The sequence below is a fragment of the Malus domestica genome, chromosome 05, assembly GCF_042453785.1.
Source record: "Malus domestica chromosome 05, GDT2T_hap1".
NCBI classification, from domain to species: Eukaryota; Viridiplantae; Streptophyta; class Magnoliopsida; order Rosales; family Rosaceae; genus Malus; species Malus domestica.
Genome location: NC_091665.1, coordinates 16,323,507 through 16,341,954, shown reverse-complemented (window position 1 = coordinate 16,341,954; position 18,448 = coordinate 16,323,507). Strand labels below are relative to the sequence as shown.

General features: G+C 39.4%; 2 protein-coding genes and 1 long non-coding RNA gene across 5 annotated transcripts; all 3 read left to right on the top strand.

Annotated features, from left to right (window-relative positions):
• The first annotated feature begins 2,308 nt into the window (after nt 1–2,308).
• On the top strand, nt 2,309–7,904 carry LOC114825216 (uncharacterized). Of its 2 annotated transcripts, XR_011581299.1 has the most exons (6): nt 2,309–2,538; nt 2,698–2,796; nt 4,970–5,614; nt 5,709–5,934; nt 6,028–7,042; nt 7,140–7,904. XR_011581299.1 is itself a non-coding variant. In XM_070822309.1 (4 exons), exons 3-4 carry the CDS (start codon nt 6,686–6,688, stop codon nt 7,674–7,676), a joined length of 894 nt encoding a protein of 297 aa, XP_070678410.1. In that variant the 5' UTR covers nt 5,091–5,614; nt 5,709–5,934; nt 6,028–6,685; the 3' UTR covers nt 7,677–7,904. The 2 variants fall into 2 exon arrangements, 1 of the variants encoding a protein (XP_070678410.1); XM_070822309.1 differs by lacking the exons at nt 2,309–2,538; nt 2,698–2,796 and having other exon boundaries at nt 5,091–5,614.
• A 531-nt stretch (nt 7,905–8,435) lies between these two features.
• LOC114821174 (uncharacterized) lies at nt 8,436–11,447 on the top strand. The gene is made up of 3 exons (XR_003768598.2): nt 8,436–8,637; nt 8,797–8,895; nt 11,409–11,447. It is a non-coding gene; the product is annotated as an uncharacterized lncRNA (long non-coding RNA).
• Nucleotides 11,448–11,532: 85 nt separating this feature from the next.
• On the top strand, nt 11,533–14,343 carry LOC139196409 (protein ANTAGONIST OF LIKE HETEROCHROMATIN PROTEIN 1-like). 2 transcript variants are annotated; one of them, XM_070822308.1, is made up of 4 exons: nt 11,533–12,052; nt 12,147–12,372; nt 12,466–13,271; nt 13,578–14,343. In XM_070822308.1, exons 1-3 carry the CDS (start codon nt 11,543–11,545, stop codon nt 12,921–12,923), a joined length of 1,194 nt encoding a protein of 397 aa, XP_070678409.1. In that variant the 5' UTR covers nt 11,533–11,542; the 3' UTR covers nt 12,924–13,271; nt 13,578–14,343. The 2 variants fall into 2 exon arrangements, with proteins under 2 accessions (XP_070678409.1, XP_070678408.1); XM_070822307.1 differs by having other exon boundaries at nt 12,466–13,480.
• Nucleotides 14,344–18,448: the final 4,105 nt, after the last annotated feature.

Below are 18,448 nucleotides of genomic sequence, written 5' to 3'. Positions count from 1 at the left end.
GTCACATGTGGGATTGGCTGAATCAACATGAGCCAAAGCTCAGTACGAGTGATGTGGGTTTCTTTAGGATATGTGGGGAATAATTGTTTTTATTTTTTAAAGGTTTGTTTATGGGTTTTGATTTCAAAGTGCAATATTTATGAGTATTAATTTCTAAGTTTGTATGTTTTAGGGCTGTTGGGTTTCTTGGCTTTGCCTGTATTTTGTGAATTCGTGGGTTCTATGGCTAGGGTCAAATATTTCTTGGCTTTGGCTTCAATTTTCTAGAAAACTATACACTGTATGCACACGAGATGTATAAAGGAGGTCAAATTTAGGTTTGTGCTCAATTATTTTAGTCTAATTTTGACGTAACACGATTAACAACGACACAGAATCACGCCCTATACGATTTGAACCTACTACATCGGGTTTTGGAGACTTAAGCATGCTTTGTTAATGTTGTGTGTTGTGCCTCTTTTCATTAATAAAGCAAACATTGTTAACGTTACCAAAAACTTTCTCCTTTTCCATTTACTAACAAAAAGTACATGATAATTAAATTTGAAGAAAAGTAAAGGAAAAGAAACAAATCTAGTCCCTATTAAAACCATTTAACATTTCACAAAAACTGTTCAGTTCCTGATGCCATCTACACGAATTGCAACTACTGAATTTTTCATGGCACCAGTAATCCTAATGGTAGCACTGTCCTCGTGAAGCTTTATTATACTCTACCTCTAATTCCATGTCCACCTGAATTGACCAAAAAACACCACCAAGCTCTTTCTCTACACTCCATTACGCTCACCAATTTCTAACGGTCGAAAGAATGCTGAAGCCTGAGGCCTTTCTCTTTTTCTTCTCCCCCTAGAACACCAAGATTGCACCGTAGACGTACGTTGATGCTTGATGACCCTTGGAGACTACCGTCTTCAGAGACTCAATTCTGAGTTTAGAATTATTGTATCTGAAGTACCATCACATCCCTTGGTTGTATAGGGCCTAGAGTTTGTTAAACTCCCTACACCGTTCCAAGAACTTGTACACTTCTTCATCTCTGCTTTATGAAGTTAGCAAGTCGACCCTTTCAAATATCTGAATTCTGATGTGTTTGAAGATGCTGTCATGTTGGGTGAATTGGTTGAACTTATTGCACACCATTTTTGCAATATATAGGAAACGAAAGGAGCAGGAAGCAACCTTGGTGAGTATTTCCAAAAAAAAAGCTCATCTTGAAGAGATTGTATGAAAGTTGGGGTTGTTGTGCCTTTCTTCATCGTTCTGCAATTGGATGAGGTGGTTTGTGCTTAGAAAAGCGTGAATAAATACTGAAGGAATAATTGTGAAAACAAGTTCATTTGAGCAACATCTATGCATGCAATTAACAATTAAAGGTGGAATTATGCTTGTATGCACTCAAAAACAAAACTTTACCCATGAAATTCAAGGCCTAGTAGTTGTGGTGAACCAAAACTCAACTTAAATCTTAAAGAAAAGAGTTGAGAAACTTTTACACCTTTGAAGCACCTCTTTGCTTAGCAAAGGATATTCACCCATGTGAGGGCCTTCTTTCCTTAGTCTCCTTGCTCCTTGGCTCCATGGATGTGGATGGAGGAATTTTGCTTCTTGGCTCCAAGTTCCCAAGGAAAGGAACCTCTAAGTTTCCACACCAAGGAGAGAATTGAGGAAGAGATCAGTGACCTAGGAAGAGATGGATCCTAGTCCATTCTTCCTAGGGTGGCCGGCCTCCTAAGAGAAGAAAGAACTTTTTTGTGTTTTTCTCTTTTCTCTGTAGAAAACCCTTATGAAGGAATGAATTATAATTTCCTTTCTATAGCCACTTACATTGAGTGGCATAATTGAAATTAAAACCAATTCTCCCTCACACTCTCTATGGCCAGCCATGTGGGTTCATTAGGCTTTCATGCCCTTTGTGTTTTCAAGTTGTCATACAACTTGAGTTATTGGACTTGTGGCCCAAAACTAACCCGAGGTCTAAAACAAACTTATTCATTTGATTAATTAACATATTAATTAATCCTAACCATAAATAATTAAACCATTTAATTATCCGTACTCATCTTCGTTGTTTCTTCAATCTTTACATTACACGGTGTACGATCCAAGGTTCCTTTTAGCAAGGCAGTGGGCGATTAAAACTCTTCAAATCGATTGTGAATTGAAACTTACTTTTCAATTCTCCCTTTAGTGATTTTACACCTTTAGGACCCGTTTGTTTGACCGGATTAGGGGGGACTGGATTGGACTAGATTGTAGTCCCTTGTTTGTTCTGCACCAGGATTAGGTTTAATGGGATTAAATGGGACTCGCTCGGATTAAGGGGTTCGCTAGGAGTTCTTAGCCGAGAACCCCAAATTCGGCCGGACTCGCAAGACCTTCCGCGAGAGAAAACCTCGCTCATCCTGCGAGAGAGAGAGTTGTCGCCATCGCTCCCTGCTTGCCTTGCTCCCTCATCCTCGTCCTCTTCACCCTCATCTCTGCGTCTTGCTTGCCTTCATCTGCATCTTGCTCGCCCTTATCTGCTCTTCTTGCCTGGTAAACTTCGAATCTTCGATTTATTTCTTCAATTTGTTTTGCAGATCGTGATATTACTAAGCTTTATTTGATTTAATTGTTTTGGGTTTGAGAAATTTTCAATAATATACCTCTGTAGTTGAACAAATTAGAGTTTTGATTTTTAGGGTCAAATTTCAGATCCTGCTCGCCCTGCTCCTCCACCTTCTTCTCAGGCGACCTCTCAGGAACACTCCAACCAAATCGCCCCTCCTCCTCCCCTGTTCGATCCCAGTCAAAGTAACCCTCTCTCTCTCTGTCTCTCACTCTTACTCTGGTTCTTTTGAATTTGCAGTAATGTGTGTGTGTGTGTGTATGTATGCAGTGTGTGTGTGTGTATGTATGCAGTGTGTGTGTGTATGTATGTATGCAGTGTGTGTGTGTGTGTATGTATGCAATGTGTGTGTGTGTATGCAATGTGTGTGTGTGTGTATGTATGCAGTGTGTGTGTATGCAATGTGTGTGTGTGTGTGTATGTATGCAGTGTGTGTGTGTGTGTATGTATGTAGTGTGTGTGTGTGTGTGCAATGTGTGTGTGTGTGTGTGTGTATGCAATGTGTGTGTGTGTGTATGTATGCAGTGTGTGTGTGTGTATGTATGTAGTGTGTGTGTGTGTGCAATGTGTGTGTGTGTGTGTATGCAATGTGTGTGTGTGTGTGTATGTATGCAGTGTGTGTGTGTGTATGTATGTAGTGTGTGTGTGTGTGTATGCAGTGTGTGTGTGTGTAGTGTGTGTGTGTATGTATGTATGCAGTGTGTGTGTGTGTGTGTGTGTGTGTGTGTGTATGCAGTGTGTGTGTGTGTGTGTATGCAGTATGTATGCAGTGTGTGTGTGTGTGTGCAGTGTGTGTGTGTGTGTGTGTGTATGCAGTGTGTGTGTGTGTATGTATGTATGTATGCAGTATGTATGCAGTGTGTGTGTGTGTGTGCAGTGTGTGTGTATGTATGCAGTGTGTGTGTGTGTGTGTGCAGTGTGTGTGTGTATGTATGCAGTGTGTGTGTGTGTGTGCAGTGTGTGTGTGTGTGTATGTATGCAGTGTGCAGTGTGTGTGCAGTGTGTGTGTGTGTGCAGTGTGTGTGTGTATATATGCAGTGTGTGTATGTATGCAGTGTGTGTATGTATGCACTGTGTGTGTGTGCAGTGTGTGTGTGTGTGTGTGTGTATGTATGCAGTATGTATGCAATGTGTGTATGTATGCAGTGTGTGTGTGTGCAGTGTGTGTGTGTGAGTATGTATGCAGTGTGTGTGTGTGTGTGTGTGTGTGTGTGTGTGTGTGAGTATAAAAACAGAGTGTGTGTGTGAGGGTAAGAGTGTGTTGCACTCTGTCCCCATGTGTGTGTGTGTGTGACTGTGTGCAGTGTGTGAGTGTGAGTGTGTGTGAGTGTGAGTGTAAGTGTGAGTGTGAGTGTGTGTGAGTGTGAGTGTGTGTGCAGTGTGTGTGTGTGTATGCAGTGTGTGTGTGTGTGTGCAGTGTGTGTGTGTGTGTATGTATGTAGTATGTATGCAGTGTTCAGTGTGTGTGCAGTGTGTGTGTGAGTGTGTATGCAGTGTGTGTGTGTGTGTATGCAGTGTGTGTGTGTGTATGTATGCGGTATGTATGCAGTGTGTGTGTGTGTGCAGTGTGTGTATGAGTATGTATGCAGTGTGTGTGTGTGCAGTGTATGTATGCAGTGTGTGTGTGTGCAGTGTGTGTATATGTATGCAGTATGTATGTATGCAGTGTGTGCAGTGTGTGTATGAGTATGAGTATGTATGCAGTGTGTGTGTGTGCAGTGTGTGTGTATGTATGTATGCAGTGTGTGTGTGTGTGCAGTGTGTGTGTGTGTGTATGTATGCAGTATGTATGCAGTGTGCAGTGTGTGTGCATTGTGTGTGTATGCAGTGTGTGTGTGTGTGTGCAGTGTGTGTGTGTGTGTGACTGTGTGCAGTGTGTGAGTGTGAGTGTAAGTGTGAGTGTGTGTGAGTGTGAGTGTGTGTGCAGTGTGTGTGAGTGTAAGTGTGAGTGTGAGTGTGTGTGAGTGTGAGTGTGTGTGCAGTGTATTGTGTATGCAGTGTGTGTGTGTGTGTGCAGTGTATGTGTGTGAGTGTGTATGCAGTGTGTGTGTGAGTGTGTATGCAGTGTGTGTGTGTGTGTGCAGTGTGTGTGTGTGTGTGTATGTATGCAGTGTGTGTGTGTGTGTGTGTATGTATGTATGCAGAGTGTGTGTGAGTCTATGTCAGTGTGTGAGAGTGTGTATGTCCGTATGTGTGTGTTAGTGTGAGTGTGAGTGTGAGTATGTATGTGTATTTTGCACATTTGTCCATGAGTGTGTGTGTATGTACTTGGTTTATAACCATGATATTACAATGTGAATGTTTTGTATGGTGTGAGGTTGATGCTGAATTGCAATTTTTTGTGGTTGTTTGTTGCAGAGAAGAGGAGCATAAACAGAAGGCTAAGGCTAAGGCTACAGCATTACAGTTGTCCTTTAATTTCCCTCTTCACATGCAATGCCTAGGAATGATAGCAATCCTCATACTATTGTTTTTTTTTTTGTTTGGATAGATATGGATCGAAGGAAGCTTTTATTGATCTTATTGTTAGAGATGTCTTATTTGGAAACAATTTGTATTTGTACGATTCTTGTGGTGATGATGCTACGTGGCAAACAGAGACATGTTGAACGACCCACATTGACTAACCGTTCACTTATTAGACGAGAGATTAGTTTGTATTATCTGAATGGTATAATAGGGAATACTGATACTGAATGTGTCAACGAATTGAGAATGGATAGAAGGACTTTTGGCATATTATGCGACTTACTTCGTCAAGATGGGAGGGTAAAAACTGATGGTTTGGTGTCTGTAGAGGAACAGGTGTGTATGACTTTACAAATATTAGCACATCATACTAAGAATCGTAGTGTTGGCGGTAGATTTTATAGGTCGGGAGAGACTATAAGTAGGTATTTCAATAGCGTATTGCAAGGAATTTTGCGATTACAAGGTATCCTACTAAAAGTCCCCCAGCCTGTGCCTATTGATTCTACAGATCCTAGGTGGCGATGTTTTAAGGTATGATGAGAATTTTTTTTCATTTTCCCTAAGCTTTAACTCTTCATTCCCTTTGTATAAATTAACAAAAACTTTTTTATTTTTTATTTTTAAGAATTGCTTGGGAGCATTGGATGGAACACACATTGATGTGCATGTACCTGAAATTGACAAACCAAGATACCGAACAAGAAAGGGTCGAGTCGCAACTAATGTGTTAGGTGTGTGTTCAGGAGATATGCAGTTCATATATGTGTTTCCGGGGTGGGAGGGTTCCGCATCAGACTCTAGAGTGCTACATGATGCAATTAGTAGGCCTAATGGTTTTAAGGTACCAGCGGGTAAGACTATTACTTAGTCTCAACTTTGTAAGTTAGGTTTAGTTTTGTTTGTCAACTACAAAACACTAATAAGGTCTGTTTTTTTTTCATTAGGTTGTTATTACCTTGTAGATGGTGGTTATACAAATGGTGAAGGATTCCTTGCACCCTATAGAGGAATACCTTATCATTTATCTGAATGGGAGGGACGAACACCTTCTAATAAGGAAGAATATTTTAACATGAAGCATTCTAAGGCAAGGAATGTAATTGAACGCTGTTTTGGCTTGCTAAAAGGAAGGTGGTCGATACTAAGGAGTCCATCTTTCTATCCGATAAGGACACAAGGTCGAATAATTACCGCTTGTTGCCTACTACACAATCTTATTAGGCAAGAGATGTCTGTAGATCCAATGGAGAATTTGCCAATAATAGAAGATGGACAAAATACAGAAGAAGGTGAATATGTTGGTAGTGTTCAAACATCGGACCAGTGGACTGCAATGAGGAATGATATGGCTCAGGAAATGTATAATGAGTGGAGAGCAATTAGGAACCAGCAACCGAACTAGCTATATGTGTTAATGATAACATTTTATTTTAGTATTCCTTTTTATCATGCATTTGTTAGATATTAGCACAATGATTGGATGGTATGCAAATTAATTGGATATTATGCAAGTTGATTGGATATTATGCAAGTTGATTGGATATTATGCAAATTGATTATTTGTATGGTATTTTCCTTCATTAAAATATTTTTTGTTTAGGTATGGATAACGAAAATTTTTTGAATGCTACTCAAGAGCCAAAAGGAAGAAGGCGTAAATGGGAAGCATTTGAGGAAGAAGTATTACTAGGAGTTCTTGAGGATTTTGTTGCTCGGAAGCAACGGTGTGACACCGGTGCTTTCAAACAAGGTACTTTGGTTGAAATAGCAAAAGCTGTCAATGTTTTATGTCCTCATTCAAATATAAAGGCAAATCCACATATTGAGTCCAAGTTGAAGAAATGGAAAAAAACATATAGTATGGTCGTTGACATGATAAACACAAGTGGATTTGCATGGAATGATGTCAAAAAGTGTGTTGAAGTTGACAGTGATGACGCATGGCAAACTTATGTGCAGGTTCATATCCTATTTTATTTATGCATTAGTTATATTCTTGCTGCTATATTTGTTACGCATGCTAAATTTTAGTTTTGCTATGTTGATATAATTTTAGAGAAATAAAGAAGCCGATGGATGGAGAAGCAAACCTTTTCCACTGTTTGATAGATTTGCATATATATTTGGAAAAGATCGGGCTACGGGTAATGTAGCCGAAACCCCTGCTCAAATGGTGGAGGAACAAAGTCATGATCATGTTGGTGAAAGTGATATTGGAGGTGATAATTTTGTTTCTTCAATGAACCAACAAAGCCAACAAAGCACCCCATCTGAAAATAGCCAAAGAAAGAGGAAAAGAGCTGTGGGAAGTTCAAGTGATGGAACCGAGGCAATTATCAGTGGACTGAAAGATTTTTATGTTGAAAGTGGGAAGAGGATGCAAATGGTAACTGAAGCTTTAGTTCAAGGTACTGCAGATCATACTGACATAGCTAATGAACTTGAAGCAATGGGTCTCTCTCCTATGGATCAAATTGATGCATTGTCTCTTATTTTGGATAAACCAAAAAATGTGGGAGTGTTCAGGGCAATCAAACCGGAACTCAAGAAAGTGTTCGTCCAAAGGCTTTTAAGCGACAACGCAAGTGGATGAGGATTTTGGCTAATGTTAACATGGATGTATTTTATTAACGTTAACATGGATGTATTTTATTAATCATACAATCTTATGTTATGACTTATAACTTAGCTTTGCACTAGTATTTTGGCTTATGTTAACTAGCCATTTTGTAAATTATGGAGATCTATTTTGGCTAATGTTAACTAATGTTAACTAGGATTTTCTAAATTATGGAGATCTTATGTACTTGTATTTGTTGAAGTTGCATGTATTGGCCACTACTATTTTTCTTCTGTTGGGTGATAGAGTTTAAATCAAGCTACATTTGCAAATTAAACCCAATTCTATTAGCAGGTAATAGAAACAAAACAATTGTCAATTTTTTTTAAGATTCATAATATACATGGTAAAAATATGCTCCAATTAACCCATATCATGAGATTTGTAGCATTACTCTATTACACAATGGCAAAAATTTGTAGTCCTAGTCTAAGCAAACACAAATCTGGTGAACAGTACTGTTTTTCTTATCCTGCTTCTTAGTCCGAGACTGCACCAAACGCTTCACTAAGTTAGTCCAGCTTAGTCCAGTCTAAGCCAGTCCAGCTTAGTCCCGGCAGCTAGTCCAGTCCGAGACAGTCCGACGCAACAAACGCACCCTGTGGACCCGTTTGTTTGACCGGATTAGGGGGGACTGGATTGGACTAGATTGTAGTCCCTTGTTTGTTCTACACCAGGATTAGGTTTAATGGGATTAAATGGGACTCGCTCGGATTAAGGGGTTCGCTAGGAGTTCTTAGCCGAGAACCCCAAATTCGGCCGGACTCGCAAGACCTTCCACGAGAGAAAACCTCGCTCATCCTGCGAGAGAGAGAGTTGTCGCCATCGCTCCCTGCTTGCCTTGCTCCCTCATCCTCGTCCTCTTCACCCTCATCTCTGCGTCTTGCTTGCCTTCATCTGCATCTTGCTCGCCCTTATCTGCTCTTCTTGCCTGGTAAACTTCGAATCTTCGATTTATTTCTTCAATTTGTTTTGCAGATCGTGATATTACTAAGCTTTATTTGATTTAATTGTTTTGGGTTTGAGAAATTTTCAATAATATACCTCTGTAGTTGAACAAATTAGAGTTTTGATTTTTAGGGTCAAATTCCAGATCCTGCTCGCCCTGCTCCTCCACCTTCTTCTCAGGCGACCTCTCAGGAACACTCCAACCAAATCGCCCCTCCTCCTCCCCTGTTCGATCCCAGTCAAAGTAACCCTCTCTCTCTCTGTCTCTCACTCTTACTCTGGTTCTTTTGAATTTGCAGTAATGTGTGTGTGTGTGTGTGTATGTATGCAGTGTGTGTGTGTGTATGTATGCAGTGTGTGTGTGTATGTATGTATGCAGTGTGTGTGTGTGTATGTATGCAATGTGTGTGTGTGTATGCAATGTGTATGTGTGTGTGTATGTATGCAGTGTGTGTGTATGCAATGTGTGTGTGTGTGTGTGTATGTATGCAGTGTGTGTGTGTGTATGTATGTAGTGTGTGTGTGTGTGTGCAATGTGTGTGTGTGTGTGTGTATGCAATGTGTGTGTGTGTGTGTATGTATGCAGTGTGTGTGTGTGTGTATGTATGTAGTGTGTGTGTGTGTGCAATGTGTGTGTGTGTGTGTATGCAATGTGTGTGTGTGTGTGTATGTATGTAGTGTGTGTGTGTGTGTGTGTATGCAGTGTGTGTGTGCAGTGTGTGTGTGTATGTATGTATGCAGTGTGTGTGTGTGTGTGTGTGTGTGTGTGTGTGTGTGTGTATGCAGTATGTATGCAGTGTGTGTGTGTGTGTGCAGTGTGTGTGTGTGTGTGTGTATGCAGTGTGTATGTATGTATGTATGCAGTATGTATGCAGTGTGTGTGTGTGTGTGCAGTGTGTGTGTATGTATGCAGTGTGTGTGTGTGTGTGCAGTGTGTGTGTGTGTATGTATGCAGTGTGTGTGTGTGTGTGTGCAGTGTGTGTGTGTGTGTGTATGTATGCAGTGTGCAGTGTGTGTGCAGTGTGTGTGCAGTGTGTGTGTGTGTGTGCAGTGTGTGTGTGTATATATGCAGTGTGTGTATGTATGCAGTGTGTGTATGTATGCAGTGTGTGTGTGTGTGCAGTGTGTGTGTGTTTGTGTGTGTATGTATGCAGTATGTATGCAGTGTGTGTATGTATGCAGTGTGTGTGTGTGCAGTGTGTGTGTGTGTGTGCAGTGTGTGTGTGTGAGTATGTATGCAGTGTGTGTGTGTGTGTGTGTGTGTGTGTGTGTGTGTGTGTGTGTGAGTATAAAAACGGAGTGTGTGTGTGAGGGTAAGAGTGTGTCGCACTCTGTCCCCATGTGTGTGTGTGTGTGACTGTGTGCAGTGTGTGAGTGTGAGTGTAAGTGTGAGTGTGAGTGTGTGTGAGTGTGAGTGTAAGTGTGAGTGTGAGTGTGTGTGAGTGTGAGTGTGTGTGCAGTGTGTGTGTGTATGCAGTGTGTGTGTGTGTGTGCAGTGTGTGTGTGTGTGTATGTATGCAGTATGTATGCAGTGTGCAGTGTGTGTGCAGTGTGTGTGTGAGTGTGTATGCAGTGTGTGTGTGGGTATGCAGTGTGTGTGTGTGTGCAGTGTGTGTGTGTGTGTATGTATGCAGTATGTATGCAGTGTGCAGTGTGTGTGCAGTGTGTGTGTGAGTGTGTATGCAGTGTGTGTGTGGGTATGCAGTGTGTGTGTGTGTGTGTATGTATGCGGTATGTATGCAGTGTGTGTGTGTGTGCAGTGTGTGTATGAGTATGTATGCAGTGTGTGTGTGTGCAGTGTATGTATGCAGTGTGTGTGTGTGCAGTGTGTGTATATGTATGCAGTATGTATGTATGCAGTGTGTGCAGTGTGTGTATGAGTATGAGTATGTATGCAGTGTGTGTGTGTGCAGTGTGTGTGTGAGTGTGTATGTATGCAGTGTGTGTGTGTGTGTGTGTATGTATGCGGTATGTATGCGGTATGTATGCAGTGTGTGTGTGTGTGCAGTGTGTGTATGAGTATGTATGCAGTGTGTGTGTGTGCAGTGTGTGTATATGTATGCAGTATGTATGTATGCAGTGTGTGCAGTGTGTGTATGAGTATGAGTATGTATGCAGTGTGTGTGTGTGCAGTGTGTGTGTATGTATGTTTGCAGTGTGTGTGTGTGTGCAGTGTGTGTGTGTGTGTATGTATGCAGTATGTATGCAGTGTGCAGTGTGTGTGCATTGTGTGTGTATGCAGTGTGTGTGTGTGTGTGCAGTGTGTGTGTGTGTGTGACTGTGTGCAGTGTGTGAGTGTGAGTGTAAGTGTGAGTGTGTGTGAGTGTGAGTGTGTGTGCAGTGTGTGTGAGTGTAAGTGTGAGTGTGAGTGTGTGTGCAGTGTGTGTGTGTATGCAGTGTGTGTGTGTGTGTGCAGTGTATGTGTGTGAGTGTGTATGCAGTGTGTGTGTGAGTGTGTATGCAGTGTGTGTGTGTGTGTGCAGTGTGTGTGTGTGTGTGTATGTATGCAGTGTGTGTGTGTGTGTGTGTATGTATGTATGCAGGGTGTGTGTGAGTCTATGTCAGTGTGTGAGAGTGTGTATGTCCGTATGTGTGTGTTAGTGTGAGTGTGAGTGTGAGTATGTATGTGTATTTTGCACATTTGTCCATGAGTGTGTGTGTATGTACTTGGTTTATAACCATGATATTACAATGTGAATGTTTTGTATGGTGTGAGGTTGATGCTGAATTGCAATTTTTTGTGGTTGTTTGTTGCAGAGAAGAGGAGCATAAACAGAAGGCTAAGGCTAAGGCTACAGCATTACAGGTGTCCTTTAATTTCCCTCTTCACATGCAATGCCTAGGAATGATAGCAATCCTCATACTATTGTTTTTTTTTTGTTTGGATAGATATGGATCGAAGGAAGCTTTTATTGATCTTATTGTTAGAGATGTCTTATTTGGAGACAATTTGTATTTGTACGATTCTTGTGGTGATGATGCTACGTGGCAAACAGAGACATGTTGAACGACCCACATTGACTAACCGTTCACTTATTAGACGAGAGATTAGTTTGTATTATCTGAATGGTATAATAGGGAATACTGATACTGAATGTGTCAACGAATTGAGAATGGATAGAAGGACTTTTGGCATATTATGCGACTTACTTCGTCAAGATGGGAGGGTAAAAACTGATGGTTTGGTGTCTGTAGAGGAACAGGTGTGTATGACTTTACAAATATTAGCACATCATACTAAGAATCGTAGTGTTGGCGGTAGATTTTATAGGTCGGGAGAGACTATAAGTAGGTATTTCAATAGCGTATTGCAAGGAATTTTGCGATTACAAGGTATCCTACTAAAAGTCCCCCAGCCTGTGCCTATTGATTCTACAGATCCTAGGTGGCGATGTTTTAAGGTATGATGAGAATTTTTTTTCATTTTCCCTAAGCTTTAACTCTTCATTCCCTTTGTATAAATTAACAAAAACTTTTTTATTTTTTATTTTTAAGAATTGCTTGGGAGCATTGGATGGAACACACATTGATGTGCATGTACCTGAAATTGACAAACCAAGATACCGAACAAGAAAGGGTCGAGTCGCAACTAATGTGTTAGGTGTGTGTTCAGGAGATATGCAGTTCATATATGTGTTTCCGGGGTGGGAGGGTTCCGCATCAGACTCTAGAGTGCTACATGATGCAATTAGTAGGCCTAATGGTTTTAAGGTACCAGCGGGTAAGACTATTACTTAGTCTCAACTTTGTAAGTTAGGTTTAGTTTTGTTTGTCAACTACAAAACACTAATAAGGTCTGTTTTTTTTTCATTAGGTTGTTATTACCTTGTAGATGGTGGTTATACAAATGGTGAAGGATTCCTTGCACCCTATAGAGGAATACCTTATCATTTATCTGAATGGGAGGGACGAACACCTTCTAATAAGGAAGAATATTTTAACATGAAGCATTCTAAGGCAAGGAATGTAATTGAACGCTGTTTTGGCTTGCTAAAAGGAAGGTGGTCGATACTAAGGAGTCCATCTTTCTATCCGATAAGGACACAAGGTCGAATAATTACCGCTTGTTGCCTACTACACAATCTTATTAGGCAAGAGATGTCTGTAGATCCAATGGAGAATTTGCCAATAATAGAAGATGGACAAAATACAGAAGAAGGTGAATATGTTGGTAGTGTTCAAACATCGGACCAGTGGACTGCAATGAGGAATGATATGGCTCAGGAAATGTATAATGAGTGGAGAGCAATTAGGAACCAGCAACCGAACTAGCTATATGTGTTAATGATAACATTTTATTTTAGTATTCCTTTTTATCATGCATTTGTTAGATATTAGCACAATGATTGGATGGTATGCAAATTAATTGGATATTATGCAAGTTGATTGGATATTATGCAAGTTGATTGGATATTATGCAAATTGATTATTTGTATGGTATTTTCCTTCATTAAAATATTTTTTGTTTAGGTATGGATAACGAAAATTTTTTGAATGCTACTCAAGAGCCAAAAGGAAGAAGGCGTAAATGGGAAGCATTTGAGGAAGAAGTATTACTAGGAGTTCTTGAGGATTTTGTTGCTCGGAAGCAACGGTGTGACACCGGTGCTTTCAAACAAGGTACTTTGGTTGAAATAGCAAAAGCTGTCAATGTTTTATGTCCTCATTCAAATATAAAGGCAAATCCACATATTGAGTCCAAGTTGAAGAAATGGAAAAAAACATATAGTATGGTCGTTGACATGATAAACACAAGTGGATTTGCATGGAATGATGTCAAAAAGTGTGTTGAAGTTGACAGTGATGACGCATGGCAAACTTATGTGCAGGTTCATATCCTATTTTATTTATGCATTAGTTATATTCTTGCTGCTATATTTGTTACGCATGCTAAATTTTAGTTTTGCTATGTTGATATAATTTTAGAGAAATAAAGAAGCCGATGGATGGAGAAGCAAACCTTTTCCACTGTTTGATAGATTTGCATATATATTTGGAAAAGATCGGGCTACGGGTAATGTAGCCGAAACCCCTGCTCAAATGGTGGAGGAACAAAGTCATGATCATGTTGGTGAAAGTGATATTGGAGGTGATAATTTTGTTTCTTCAATGAACCAACAAAGCCAACAAAGCACCCCATCTGAAAATAGCCAAAGAAAGAGGAAAAGAGCTGTGGGAAGTTCAAGTGATGGAACCGAGGCAATTATCAGTGGACTGAAAGATTTTTATGTTGAAAGTGGGAAGAGGATGCAAATGGTAACTGAAGCTTTAGTTCCAAGGTACTGCAGATCATACTGACATAGCTAATGAACTTGAAGCAATGGGTCTCTCTCCTATGGATCAAATTGATGCATTGTCTCTTATTTTGGATAAACCAAAAAATGTGGGAGTGTTCAGGGCAATCAAACCGGAACTCAAGAAAGTGTTCGTCCAAAGGCTTTTAAGCGACAACGCAAGTGGATGAGGATTTTGGCTAATGTTAACATGGATGTATTTTATTAACGTTAACATGGATGTATTTTATTAATCATACAATCTTATGTTATGACTTATAACTTAGCTTTGCACTAGTATTTTGGCTTATGTTAACTAGCCATTTTGTAAATTATGGAGATCTATTTTGGCTAATGTTAACTAATGTTAACTAGGATTTTCTAAATTATGGAGATCTTATGTACTTGTATTTGTTGAAGTTGCATGTATTGGCCACTACTATTTTTCTTCTGTTGGGTGATAGAGTTTAAATCAAGCTACATTTGCAAATTAAACCCAATTCTATTAGCAGGTAATAGAAACAAAACAATTGTCAATTTTTTTTAAGATTCATAATATACATGGTAAAAATATGCTCCAATTAACCCATATCATGAGATTTGTAGCATTACTCTATTACACAATGGCAAAAATTTGTAGTCCTAGTCTAAGCAAACACAAATCTGGTGAACAGTACTGTTTTTCTTATCCTGCTTCTTAGTCCGAGACTGCACCAAACGCTTCACTAAGTTAGTCCAGCTTAGTCCAGTCTAAGCCAGTCCAGCTTAGTCCCGGCAGCTAGTCCAGTCCGAGACAGTCCGACGCAACAAACGCACCCTTAGGGTTTCCACAAACCATGAGTGACACCTAGCAGTATGTCATGGCTACCTAAGCTAATCAGAAGAGGTGGAGAACCTATTCAGTTTGGGATTACAATACAATATTATCTTTCTCTAATACAATACTCTTGACCACATTGTTGGATTTGATAGTTTATTCATGTCTACTATCCAATGTGATTTTCTTACTTATATAATTACCTTGAATGTGATTTGGAACGAATTCCTAAATCTCATTCATACTCTAATAAGAGATTCTTCATCTTATCATAAAGTATTCTCCCTTAAACGATTTGAAGGTTAGAGATCTTTTGTTGTGCATTCACTTGCCTCCATGGCTAAGTGGCTTAACCCTAACTATGCCATGGACACCCTTAGACGGAGTGACTTTGACATAGTCAAAGATCAAGGACCTAACCATAAGTTAACTATGATGCCTCAGGTCAAATGACTACTTTGCATTATCCCAACCATGAGTTTTCATGTGACATGAGTATGAGAACTCCTTGTTGATCGCGTTCAGTGGACTCATCTCTATTGAGCACCTACATGCTTGTCTTGGTGTCAGTCACACCAATGACTCAAGACCAGTCACTCTCTCTAAGAGAAGACATAGCACGTATTGATCTTAACGGACTGTCAATGCCCAATTAGCAATCTTATGATCAGGAATGTTTAGGATATGTATACAAAAGAGAATGGTCTCATGAATCTAACTTCTTTAGATGACATTCTCCCAATTACATATTCCTTAGATTTATCGTTTAAGCATATAACATTTATATGAAACGGCTTTAAACAATAATCTTTGCCCTTTATATTAAAGTAAATTAATTTAACATGGGAAATGTCCGTAAAGTATCATCATATGATCGGCTTTAGGGCACATTTCCAACAAATACACCACCTCTCATGCAACCCAAAAGTCATTCATGCACAATTTTGTAATTACTTATAACAATTTCCTAATTATGCGTAGTTTTTTAAGCTTATTGTTTGTGTATGCACACAAACCAACTAGATGAGGTGGTTGAGACTTTACAACCCAACCATACATGCACAATAACCAATCGTCATCACTTTTAATTCAGACAACCCTCGAGAACCCAACCACACACCAAACATGTGGGACTTGTCATTGACTATTATTTGTACTTTTTGGATTCGTTTACAAGACATGAAGATGTTGTGTGCATATATTGTGCATGTGTATGTGCAATTCTTGTGCAATTCTTGTGCAATTCCTATGCATGTCAATCATTCATGCACAACATCCAAGAAAATAATAAAAAGATAGGCAATCATTGATGAGTGGAAAAAAGTGGTGACAAGGTAGATATAGTAACAATGACATGACAATGATGACACATTGGGCTAGTTTTTTGTAATTATGCCTAGTTATTAAAGTTTCTTGTTTGTGTATCTTTACGAAGAAAAATTGAAAGGTACAAAGTCCATAGAATTACGAATTCAGTAGTACATGAGAGACATAAAGGAAAACTAAGGGCTACGTTGAAATTTAAAAGCTATGATTACAACAAAATCAAACGAACAAATAAAACAAAGTACCTATCTCTACCACATAATATATAGCAAAACATATTCACTTCCCGATGCCATCTACATACATTACAAGTAGTGAATTTTTCATGGTCAGATGCATCCCAATGCGTTCAGAGTGTGATCGGACCCTAGGGACTTCCACAGTCAATGCGAGGCTTGATGGCAACGTTGCCGTGGTGAAGTTTTAAGATTCAGGCCCTTACTTCCCTATGCACCTAAAAACCTAATAAACACAGGCGAAACCTCTCTCGGCATACCATTACACTCAACTGTCTCGAGTTGTGATGGTTGAGAGAATATAAAAGTTCGAGCCTTTCGTGCTTGGAATCCCATATCGCACTCTTAAGATGCTTAATTTCGGCTTCTTCCTTGTTGTCTTGGAAGAAGTATCACATCCCCACCATGTAGAGGCCTTGGGGTTGTGGCACTGGATGTAGCAATTGATGAAGTTTGAGACTTTGTTAGACGTGCTGATAGGAGCATATTTATGCGACTTAGTTAGCTTGTTTTTTTTGCATTTTCATAGCTAGTTTCTACTTATTATAGTGTTTTAAGTTATTTTCATGTGTTTGTAGGTCCAAATGACAAAGTTGGCAATAAAGTGCATTTTAGAGCATTTTAGAGCAGTTTTGGGTATCAAATGGATAGCTTATGAGTGGAGAAAGATGGATGGATGAATTTGAAGACCAAAGATGTCAAGGAATGTGCTAAAGAGTTGAAGAAATAAATCTAAGACAAAGAAGATAAGGAATCAGCTCAAAAGAAGGAAAATTATCCAAAACCTTATCCAACCTTATCTTATCCAAACTAACCTTATCGTATCTTATCCTTTCCTAATCTAGCCTTATCTTATCTTATCTTATTCAAATCAGTTTGTGCCTTAATTCTAGCCATTTATAAGGGATAATTATGCATTTAAAATACATATTTCAGATTCTAGAACCTTATCCCTTATGTGCCGCATATATGCCCTCTCCTTGGTGATTTAGGAATTGTAATCCTTCTCTGAACCCATGCCTCCTTGTCCCTTTAGGTTCATAAATTTGTGCTGAAACATCATTTCTAGAAGTTTTAAAACCTGCCGCACCTTTCTAGCCTAATTCCCCTTGGTTTCTGATTGTTTTAACCCATTCCACTTGGGTTTTGGTTACACGATCCTATTCCTACTCGGCCTTATGTCATGCCTAGCCTATAAATACATCATTCTGCCACACAAATCAGACCACCACCCTCCACATAATTCGACATCACCATCTACCACACAATTCATGCCAAAACACAGAAATTCATCAAGTGCTTGCAAGGAAGGAAGGAGGAGAAGGAGCTTTGTGCCATGGCTTGCAATCCAAGGAGGGTTCGAAATCTGCCATTGGAGTTGCTGGGACGTTCCTAGTTCTTTCTATCCCTAGACTTGTTTCAATGTTTGTTTTTGATTTGGTTTTATGTTTTCAAAGACATGAGCAACTAATTTCTTTTTAGTTGGAGGTGAATTCGAAGCCATGATTATATGCTTTATATGAATTGATTACATCCAATTATTATTTCTTAAGTCTTGAATGTGATTTGCTTATCTGAGTTATTAAAACTTGTTTATGTATGTTGATTGAGGATGCATACTTAGTTTGCATGCATGAACTTGATGCTAGAGTATAAGGGAGTTTCACCTAATCGTTATGAACTTATATTCACAAGTAGTAAAAGTTACTAGTCATGATTGTGTTAAGTAAGTCCTAGGCAGGAGTATCATGCTTTTCATAGTTACAAATGCCTCGTCAGTACTTATGGTTTTCAAGGAACTTAATGACCTTTGATATGTCTGTCTATCATGCTTTTCATAGTTAGGGGACTTGAGAAGGATAATTTGGTTGCGATGCGTATTCCATCCAATTCAATGAATTAAGGAAAATCTGATGGTTAATTTGTGCTATCACGGTTAACTTAGGGTGTTGATAGTTTAAAGGAATAATAACTAGAAATTGATTTGTTTGCATATGTCATATGTGGAGAAGGATCATCTAACTAGCCTTTCACCCTTTTCAATTCACCAAATTAGTTTTTATAAAGTGTTTTATGCAAAGTTTCTGTTTTAAGTTTTAAATTCATCAAAAACAATCCCCCATTCATTAAGTCTTGTTAGTTGAG

Coding starts and splice junctions, on each gene's coding strand:
- LOC114825216 (XM_070822309.1), top strand. CDS start 6,686: ATGGATAACGAAAATTTTTTGAATGCTACTCAAGAGCCAAAAGGAAGA. Junction 7,043..7,139: donor CATGGCAAACTTATGTGCAG/GTTCATATCCTA, acceptor ATATAATTTTAG/AGAAATAAAGAAGCCGATGG.
- LOC139196409 (XM_070822308.1), top strand. CDS start 11,543: ATGGATCGAAGGAAGCTTTTATTGATCTTATTGTTAGAGATGTCTTAT. Junction 12,053..12,146: donor CTAGGTGGCGATGTTTTAAG/GTATGATGAGAA, acceptor TTTATTTTTAAG/AATTGCTTGGGAGCATTGGA. Junction 12,373..12,465: donor TGGTTTTAAGGTACCAGCGG/GTAAGACTATTA, acceptor TTTTTTCATTAG/GTTGTTATTACCTTGTAGAT.